Below are 11225 nucleotides of genomic sequence, written 5' to 3'. Positions count from 1 at the left end.
TGGGAGCAGTTAGGTGTCGATGAGGCTGGCAGTGGAGTGGTTAGGGGCAATCAGGCAGGCAAGCAGACAGGCGAGCGGTTGGGAGCCAGCAATCCTGGATTGTGAGAGGGATGACCAACTGCCTGTTTAGTGGGATCGGGCCTAAACAGGCAGTTGGACATCTTTCAAGGAGTCCCAGATTGGAGAGGGTGCATGCTGGGCTGAGGACACCCCACCCGCCTCCATGCACGAATTTCATGCACCGGGCCTCTAGTATATATATAATTTTACATTTGTACTTTTAAATTAGTTATCACATTAATATATTGGGATGTATGGTTTTGTAAAATATTGGTGCAACTTAAGTATCAGATTATAATGTTAAGATTATTTGCTTTGTTTTGTTCAAACAGGTCTAATTTCAGTAGTTCACTAATCTTTTCAAGGTATTCTACTTACTCATTAACTTGGTAAATATTAAGTTCTTTCTATATTGCAGACAATAAGCAATAAAAATGGATGAGGCATGCCCTGTCCTCAAAGAAAATGGTTATCAAAGCCATTGGTCACTGATATGGTTATCATCCACACTGACATGAAAGTTATTGGAATAGTTCTTTACTACCACTATTGTTAATATATTAAAATCTGTAATTTTCAGGGTAATGTAAAAGTTGTAATGTAGTTTAGATAAAGTTATGTTTTGGGAAAAGGTCTTTTGCTATACATCAGCGGTTCTCAACCTGTGGGTCGCGACCCCTTTGGGGGTCGAACAACCCTTTCACAGGGGTCGCCTAAGACCATCGGAAAACACATATATAATTACATATTGTTTTTGTGATTAATCACTATGCTTTAATTATGTTCAATTTGTAACAGTGAAATTGGGGGTCACCACAGCATGAGGAGCTGTATTAAAGGGTCGCGGCATTCGGAAGGTTGAGAACCACTGCTATACATGTTGTCTAGTTGTCTCTTATATTTGGTTAGATTGACTGTTGTTACGATAGATAAGTTAAATGTGCCAGGAAGTTAGGTGTCGGCAGAGTGGGAATAGTACGTGTAGAATAACTTTTCATTAGCAGTATGAATATTGAATACTTCAAAGAAGCCTTGAGTCTTGAATATTTCATTGCATTTTTGATGCTTCTTTAGTAGTCTAGTACTTTTTATAAATTTCAGGATTTGGTAGTTATTTTATATGAGTAGTGGGAACTGACTCAAAGAAATGATTTATTACACAGTTTATCAGCAATTCATGGTATTTGGGATGATTACTATATATAAACTTTGAGGAAGTTTTCAAAGTTTAATTTTCATTATTATAGTGTTAAGATTTATTATAAAGTTTTTTTTTTTTTTTTTAAATATATTTTATTGATTTTTCACAGAGAGGAAGGGAGAGAGACAGAGAGTCAGAAACATCGATGAGAGAGAAACATCGATTAGCTGCCTCCTGCACATCTCCTACCAGGGGTGTGCCCGCAACCCAGGTACATGCCCTTGACCGGAATCGAACCTGGGACCTTTCGGTCCGCAGGCCGACGCTCTATCCACTGAGCCAAACCGGTTTGGGCTATTATAAAGTTTTTTTAGCAGTTCATGCTATTCGGGGTAGTTACCATCTATAATGCTGAGGAAGGGGCTATATCCAAAGCTACCTGACACATTGGGTTCATGTGTGATAGCAAAGAGGTCCATCAGGAAAATGGGATCCTTAGGCTCTACATCCCTCATGAAGCAGAATATCCTGATTTTAGCTCTAGGGAGCTCCCCATGGTCCCTATTCTGGCTCTACGGCCCATCTGGGGAGCTCGACTCCCTGTGTGTTGAGGATCTGGGCTTGTGGCCACGGATTCAGGATTGACCTTTGGCCTTCCATGCCAGTCCTCCCACAGCTGCCAGCTCTGTACTGGAACCATGAACACAAATTTTCAATTTTTCTTGGGTGTAAGCCTAGGTGTGAAATTCCCTGGTCATTTTTAACATTTTTAGGGACTGCCAAACTTTTCTTCTAAAGGGATTGTCACATTGTTATACTATTCCATCAACAGTGAATGAAGGTTCCTATTTTCTTCCACATCTACGCTAACACTTGTTATTGTTTGTCTTTTTTATTTTAGTTACCAGAGGCCCGGTGCATGAAATCTGTGCACAGGTAGGGTCCCTAGGCTTGGCTGGCAATCAGGGCCAATCTGTGGGACCACTGGCAGGGCAATTGGGGGGCCCCTGCTGCTACCCGTCTTGGATGGCCTGGGGCCTGCGGGCTGGGAGCAGTTCCTGCGTTGAGTGTCTTCCCCCTGGTGGTCAGTGCGTGTCATAGTGACCAGTTGTTCTACCTGTCATTCTGCTGTTTGGTTGATTAGCATATTAGGCTTTTATTGTATAGGATCTTAGTGGTTGTGAAGTAGTATCTTGTGGTTTTGGTTCACTGCTGATTGTATTCATGATTTTCAGTTTTATAGCCCCATCTGAGCTTTATTCTTTTTAAGACATCATTTCTCCCCTATGTGAAATGAGGTAATTTAATTAAATAATCACTAAGCAGTTCTAGCTCTGAAGTTCTAATTTTTAATCAACTAGGTCTGGTTCCATTCTTTTCTCCTTGAAGGCCTTTCCCCTCCCCTCAACTGTTCATTCTTATGCTGTAGATGTCTAGATTTATTTTTTATTCACTTTTTATATATTTCATTATGTTACTGTGTACAGACTAACTTTTGACATGAAGGTAATGCTGGATATTTTTGTGTGTCCCTTTAAGAAAAGGGACAAATCTTTAGGATGCTGGTTATACTATTATACCGAGTTTATTGTAACAACACATAAAAATAACTCATTTTACTGCATAATTATGCATTTTCATTGTTACTTACAGTTAGTGTGTGCTTTTTATATTTTTTGTCTTTTTACTATTGCAAATCCTGTTAGCAACTAATTTTCATTAAAAACTAATTATTATAAATAAGTTGTTTTGCTTCTAATTCTGTATTTTTTCTATATGAGATGCTAATTCAAGAGTATTTGTTAAGTGTTACAGTACATATTATATTTACTTTGTTTTTCATTGTCGGACTTTTTAAAAAAGAGATGGCACTGTATGTTTATCTTTTCATTGAATGTGTTGTATAATTCATCTTATTCAAGTTGACATTTCCTTCAGCTAAAATTTCTAACAGTGCTTACTGTTTCATACAGTTTTAACTGCTTCAGACTGTTAGTTTGCAGTGTTCAAAACTTTTATTCCATTTCTGAACATTTTAACTATCCTTGCTGAAAGCAGCCTCAATTCATAGTGTGCTAGTTTTCCTTTTTCTAGATGAAGTATATGTAATCTTGGTCAAGGGTTGTTGACAAGGTATTAGGTTATATAGGTATTGTAAATCTATGTACCTTATTGCTGTAATTTAAAGGAAAGAGTTGAAAATTGGTTATATTGAAATAATTATTTTTGATGTGGTAGATAGTCTCTCTTTTATTATAATTTACTGGAGTCCTGATGCACGAAAATTAGTGCAAGAGTAGGCCTTCCTTCCTCTGGCTGCTCGCACCAGCTTCCCTCTGGCATCCGGGACCCAGCTTCCGGCACTGGTTTCCGTGTGGCACCTGGGACCTGGGCTTCCCTCCTCTGGCTGCCTGTAGGCACCCGAGACCCAGGCTCCCTCACACCACCCCCCGCTCCAGCCCCCTTTTTTTTTCTTTGTCAGGAAGGACGTCCGGAATAATGTTGAGAAGACGAAGTCTGGTCTTTTTGTGTACATAATGTAAGTTGGAGGCATATTACCCTGTTATTATTACAGATATTTGTTTGAATGTTCTCTTAGAAGCATCTCTGGACAACATGTAAATTTAGTAAAAACTTCAGAAATATTACAGAATAATATGTAGTTTCTCCAAAGTTCTTTGCAGTTCTGCAAGTAGCCAGCAGGGGATCTCCTTTACACCTACTTTCCATCTGAGTATAGTTAATGATAGTGTCTGTGATTATACTCTTGGGGCATTTTATAGAATATGAAAAAGTGGCTTGAGAGACCTGTTAGCTGGATAATCTGTTAAGATAAAACATTATCTGTAGGCACACTCTAGAAATAGTTGGAGGTTAGGCATATTTTAATAATCATGTTTTGTAATTAGTGGTAATAATTACAAATTTCAGAATTTTTAATGGACCTTTCAGAAGAAATATGAAATGCTGAAATTGCACAGTGCCCAGAAGTTCTTTGTATACTTAATGTTGCTTAGAATAAGTCTTCAAAGGGATTGAAGGTGGAATAACTTAATTTTTAAGGTTGATCATTTAAGTGTTAGAAACATATTTTCATTTTCTCAATTCTGTTTCTTTTTGTCACTTGTCTTAATAGCAGGACTTAGAGGAATTAATATATTAATATATTAACTAATGTATTACTATCATTTTTTTGATAGTAAATTAGATAGGACCTACCTTTGAAATGCAGGTTTCTCTGAAAGTATATAATTCTAACGTCCTATTCCATAAAATTATTTTGTTCCCTGAAAACTGACTTTATAGGCAAGGATTTGCCATTGTAAGTTTGATGAAGGATTAAGGGCATAATAGCTTTTTGAAACCATTTGGAAGTAGCTTAATACTTTCTAAGAAATTGATTATTGATTTATGTTTATTACATGAAAGTTATTTTGAAAATTAGAATTTTTAAACATGTTTTACTATGGCATGTAGCATTTATTGTTAATCTTAGAGATAGGAAAGTTCATGCTTTATAAACCCAAGGAATAAAAAATAATAATGAAAGTTAAATGTTGGGGTTAAGCTGCTTTTGCATGTTGTTGGAAAATAGTAATTCTTTGTTTCGTATTCCTGTGTGTCAGTATTTTCTGTTTGAGATGTCTGTCTTTTACCTGATTGGAAATAATTGGAGCAGAAATATCATATTTAGTTCTCTGCAATGTTTTATGTAAAATATTCTGTTACATTGATTTTTCTCATTAAAGCAAATATAGTGTTCAGACATTTTAGGGAATGCTTATAAAATTTTTGAGTGTGATCTGCTCTTTTTAAATATAAACATAAGAGGAGTGATTTCTGTTCCAAATTTTCTGGGTTACAAATCTCAGCTCAACAATTATATTCATACACAAAAGGGAAAAGATATAACATTTTAGGATATATTTGAATATTCTTTTTGTGTACATAATGTAAGTTGAAGGCAAAATACATTATTAGGATTCTTCTTGATGTAGTTCATATTCTTTAAGACACAAAATGATATGAATAGTGATTTATTAAAGTTAATATCTACAATGTACACAATGTAGTCAGTTGTTTATATTAATAGAAAAGATGTGCATTTTAGCAGATAATAAAACACTAAGAATTAAATATAGAAATGGCAGCCTTAAAATTAGTCACAAAAAGAACAGGGCTGTGAAAGAAATACTGTAAATTTCTTAATTCTGACTTAATGTCAAAATGAATAAAAAAATGTTGGTGTTTGGGAAGTGGAAAAAGACATTGGAACATATTTAGTGTGCAGCTGTTGTAGAGCAAATTGAAACTGACGTATTCCATCCTGTGCTTATTAAAACTTTGTCTCTGTGAACATTTGGATCTTTTCTTTTTGTTTTAGATATTTGGTTTCCAGGCAGGACTGACGTCTTTGGATTGTAGGGGATCTTACTGCTTACCTGTACCAATTATTCCCTCTTTCAGTACTGCTCTGTATGTTAAACTTCTGAAACTACCCACATGCTGGTAAGTATGTTGAAATGTGGTTTATGGTAATTTTTATTTATTATCTTAGGAGGGAAAAGCTAGTTGAATCTGTTTTATGTCAGTGTGTTGGTTTTATACAAAACCTTGGGAAAATATCTGAATTTATTGTCTTTTAAGGAGACACTAAAAAATCTCTTTAATATTTGTGTATTTGGTTATAATATCTTTTGTGGTAGTCATAACTGTTGTCCGGGTTATAATTGCTAATCCATGTTGGAGCTATAGTCAAATGTTGCTGCTTCATAATGTAATAGGAACTGCAAGGGCAAATACATTTTTTTTTCTCTCTTTGAGAGAATACAGACAAAGAGTAACGAAACGTTACATGTTAATATTAAGGCCAAAGTATTTATCAACTAAATAACAATTTTATGTGTATTCATAGCCATTACATACATTTAAAATATTTGACATATATATGTGTAATCATTGCATTTGGAAGAAATCAGTTTTAATATTATTTATCATTCAGTATTGGGTTACTTTATTTGGAGGTCATGTTTTCCTAAACTCAGTAACTTATAGCAAAAAAGCCAATAGTTACTTATCATAACCATTTTTTAGATGAAAGCAATACTTTTAATATATTCAAGAAATAATTGTTTAAATATACGAGATAAGATTTAAATATATGAAATTATATTCTAATATTTCTACATTTTAAAATTGAGATTATTTCAATTATTTGAAATATATCTTTGCTTTCTCATCCTAATTAGTAAGCTTATTTTTATAGGGTGCGTTTTAATTAGTTATTTTGAAAAGCAACATAACTTTCAGAAAATTGATACTTTTTATATATCAAGTCACTTGCTGATGATGTTTCTTTAATAATATATAACTTTTAGAATGAAATTTTTAAAGCAAATGCTCACATTTTCAAAGAAATTTACTACTGATCCAGAAATTTAAAAATACAGAAATTGCAGTTAATTAAGTTTTGGAACCAGTTCTCCTATTAAATGAAAACATTATTAAATGATTATTCTTATTTTTACTTGATAGTTTAAATTTTGTGCTAATCATTCACATTCCTCATATATCATTTATTATGTTGTTTAGAGATTTACGTTTTAAACATTTTATTTGTGTATACATAGCATGTTGTATTTGAGTGAAGTTTTATATTCTAATTTATTAAGAAATACCGTACGATATGTCCTGGTTGATATGTTGATATCAACTTTAATAGATATTTGTGAATACTGTTTTCTCAATTGTGTGTTGATTTATTATCCATAACACTGAAATTTTATTAGAAACAGTGCAGTTTATTATAAAAGTTGTTTAACAACTTTTAAAAATGAAAACCCAAAATGAATTATAGCCTTTATATGAAAAATATTGAATATTTAAATAGGTAAGGTTTATTTTAAGGATGTATAGGGCTTACTATAAATATTGTTAGATGTGATTTAAAATATGTCTGCTAACATCTGAAAGAAAATATTCCAATTTAATACTAAAAGCATAAGATCACAGAAAGCAAATATTTGTTTGGATATGATTTGCTTCTTTTTTTTTGTAGTTAAGACCACTTCTCATTATTTCAGTGATATTTTGCTACATTTTACAGAAATATATTGCTTTTAAATAATTTCTTCAAATTGTTTCCCTTAATAAATAGAATGTAAACTGTAATCTGTTGTTAGCAATTCTAAATTGAAAGTAGTAAATACAAGTCTTAATAAATTGAGATATATCTTAGCCAAATTAAGCAAATAAAGTACAGATAAAATACATCAAGTAGTGCTGGAATTAAATAAAAATCATATGGAAACTGAGAGTTTTATTTAACTGATGCAATAAGTGAGGATTTTTTTAGTAAGGCTCCCTGGTTATGTCATTAAATGTCAACCCTGTTCCCATTCATGGTCTCTCCCTTCCTCAGATTATATAAGCTGCTTTCATTTGGATTTTTAAAATTCACATTTCAGTTTCTTAAAATACATATATGATGCTGTGTATATATTTCATTCAATAAAGAGAAGAGCATATTTAGCACAGGCCACAGCTTTTTTAAAAAAAAACATTTTATTCATTTTTTACAGAGAGAGAGGGAGAGGGATAGAGAGTTAGAAACATCGATGAGAGAGAAACATCCATCAGCTGCCTCCTGCACACCCCTACTGGGAATATGGCTGCAACCAAGGTACATGCCCTTGACCGGAATCGAACTTGGGACCCTTCAGTCTGCAGGCCGATGCTCTATCCACTAATTCAAACCGGTTAGGGCCAGGCCACAGCTTTTGAAACAAGGACATTTTATAGCTCATTGAAAAAAAATTTAGTTGCTGTGTTTGAGTTAGCATTGTAAATCAGCAAGATACCCTATGCTTGTTTAAAAATATTTTTAATTTCAGTGTTTAATTGTGTATAAAGTTTCAGACTACCATTTATTTTAATTAGGCTTGCTAATAAATATATGGTTTAAGTAACATTGAAAATAAATTATCCATCTCTCATAAATGTTTCTATTTTAGTCTCAATGAATAAGCTTTTAGTAAATTTCAGTTTCTTAGCATTTATTCTTTCAAAATATTTTGTCTTTCATTCTATATTACATAATTCTAAATATATTAAAATAAACTTTTAACAAATTTTTCATTATTGTTTATATCAGGTTAACATTTAGTTCTTTTAGCTCCTAAGAATAGGAGTGAAATATGTAGGATATGGTGGAAATGACACAGTGATCAATATTTATAAGAGCAGTATTGAGCAATTAATGTAAACTTTAATTTACCTCTTTAAAAAAAGATGTTTAATAAGGACAGTGAAGAGTTAGTTTAAGGACAGTAAGTAACATAAATTCATTATCATTAGCAGAATTATGCATTGGTCTCCTGTAGGTAGTTATATTTAAAATTTCTACAATGGGTAAGTAATACCTTTAGGCTTTAATTTTTACTTATTTACTTTTTATTATTTTTAAAAATCCTCACTTAAGGATGTACTTTTTGTTGATTTTTAGAGAGAGCGGCAGGGTGGGGGAGGGTGAGAGATTAACACCGATGTGATAGAGAAACATAGATTTGTTGCCTCCCATACACATCCTGACCAAGATGGAACCTGCAACCTAGGAATGTGCCTTGACCAGGAATTGAACCTATAACCTTTTGGTGCACAGGATGACTCTCCAACCAACTTACCGCATGGCCAGAGCCCTTTAGGCTTTTAGATGCATTCTTAGCCTTACCATTTTTTTCACAACACAGAAAATGATAAGTATTTCAACTCTATTTTAAAAACTTTTTAATTGAGATATTAATATTGTACTGGAAAAATACAAACATTACGGTATTTCATAATTGAACTGATCCTTGGTAGTCAGTTGAAAGACCAAGAAATAGAGTATTATTAACAATTCCAAAGCCTCTCCTTTACACCCTCTTCCAAGGTTAACCATTATCCTGATTTCTAATAGAATAGTTTTTTTCTGTTCTTGGATTTGATATTATTGGAATCATTTAACATATTTCTTTTGATTGGCTTCTGTCACTCAAAATAATGTTTGTGAGATTCATCCATTAGATTGTTTGCTCTTGTCAATACACAGTATTCTATTACATGAACATGGGCAATTTATATGTTCTTTATCTACAATTTTAATTAAGAATATGTACCTGAAGTTTGTGTCAATTTCTTTTTTATTTCTTTGCCATTTTCTCTTTTCCTTAAGAAGCTTCAATTGTATTAGAGGAGATTAGATGTCATTCATTAAATATGTTTTGATTTTCTTCATTTTGATAGGCATTGCACTTTTTGTTGGGATTGGGAAAAGACTAAGGTAGAATGCAAGGAGGTAAGAGATTTTCCTTTCCCTGACCATGAAAACTTTCAGTCTAGTAAGGGAGAGGACTAAACGCATATGAAATTAGTGGTCTTTAAATTACAAAATTGAGACTTAAGCACAATGTTCTGTTACTTTAAAGAAATTAGAAAATTTCCCTGGGACATCAGAAATGGCTTCAGAGAAGTTGGGCTTTAATGGCTGAATCAGATAGATATTCGTGTATTGAGAGGTTGGTGTGGTGTGGAGACTTCTGGGGGATAATACTGTCTGAACAAAGTCAGGGTTAGTCCATTGGATCTGTGCATGCATATAGTGGGGGAGGAATTTGAAAAGTTATTTTGGACCTTGACTTAGACATGAATAAAGATTCTAAGCTTTTTAATATGAACACTTAAAAATAGTTAAACCAGTTTCAAGTATTCCTTAGCCCCATTTCTTCCTGATGAGGGTTGTTAACTGCAACCATAATACAGTCTTAAATTCACTTTCTCTTATAATTGAGGGTTCAGAAATGTACTTTATTCAGATGGGTAATAATGCAACATACTTTGGAAGTACAGAGAAAAATTACTTTGGTTTAGAACGTTATGGAGAACATAAAGAAGGTAACTTTTAGCAGGTTATTAAAGAGTGGGTAAAATATAAAAGATAATTCTGTACTTTCTGTACATTGTTGGATTCTTAGTTTAATGAACTTTTTGTGACAACTTTGTGAGATAAGATGATAGTCCCTCTTATAAAACTAAAACTCAGAGCGGTTATGTAACTTGTCCAAAATCACACAGTGGCTGAACAAGGAATCTTTTAAAATACATATATATTTTTATTGATTTCAGAGAGGAAGGGAGACAGAAAGAGAGATAGAAACATCAATGATGAGAGAGAATCATTGATTGGCTACCTCCTGCACGCCCCATACTGTGGATCAAGCCCACAACCTGGGCATGTGCCCTGACTGGGAATCAGACTGTGACCTCCTAGTTCATAGGTCATTGCTCAACCACTGAGCCACGGTGGCCGAGCTGAACAAGGATTCTCATGAAGGGTTATCTGGTTCCCAAGTCCTTGATCTCTTTCTTACCTGGAGGAGAAAAGACATACATTATGTTGTGTTAATCATCTTTGAAGGCTGTACCATTTTACATTTCCACCAGCAACGCACAAATGTCCAATTTCTCTACATCCTTACCAACACTTTATTTTCAGTATTTTTGGTAATAGCCATCCCAATGACTATGAAATGGTATCACGTTGTGGTTTTTGACATGTATTTCTCTAACAATTACTAATCTTGAGTATCTCTTCAAGTGCTTAATGGCCATTTGTATATCTCTCTTTGAGAAATATACAAGCCCTTTGCTCTTTTAAAATTGTTTTTGTTGTTGAGTTGTAGGTGTTTCTTATATGGGTCTGTATAGTAACCCCTTATATATATGACTAGAGGCCCAGCGCATGATTGAAATTGCACGAGGAGGTGCCCCGCTTCCCACCTCCCGCTGTTTGAGGAGGCACCCCGTGGGCCGCTGTGGGAATCAGGCCGGACCAGCGCCGCAGGCGGCTGGGACATGTGCCTGACTTGTGCAGCGCTGGTCTGCTGCGGGAGTCAGGCTGGACCAGTGCCGCGGGAGTCAGGCCTGATTGGCGCCACGGGCGGCTGGGACCCACCCCTGACTTCCACTCCAGGTCCCTTCTGAGCCC

At 34.3% G+C, this 11225-nt stretch overlaps 1 protein-coding gene across 1 annotated transcript in view; it reads left to right on the top strand.

Annotated features, from left to right (window-relative positions):
* The window catches only part of VPS13B (vacuolar protein sorting 13 homolog B (yeast)), a 624807-nt gene that overhangs the window by 65647 nt on the left and 547935 nt on the right, over nucleotides 1-11225 (top strand). Inside the window, exon 15 of the mRNA XM_006760303.2 lies at nucleotides 5586-5710. Within this exon, the coding sequence (XP_006760366.1) occupies nucleotides 5586-5710 (125 nt within the window). The remainder of the gene's footprint in view (nucleotides 1-5585; nucleotides 5711-11225) is intronic.

This window comes from Myotis davidii, unplaced genomic scaffold (genome assembly GCF_000327345.1).
Source record: "Myotis davidii unplaced genomic scaffold, ASM32734v1 scaffold497, whole genome shotgun sequence".
In the NCBI taxonomy this organism is placed as follows: Eukaryota; Metazoa; Chordata; class Mammalia; order Chiroptera; family Vespertilionidae; genus Myotis; species Myotis davidii.
Note: the sequence above shows the minus strand (reverse complement) of the source record. Positions and strands in the feature narration are given on the sequence as shown.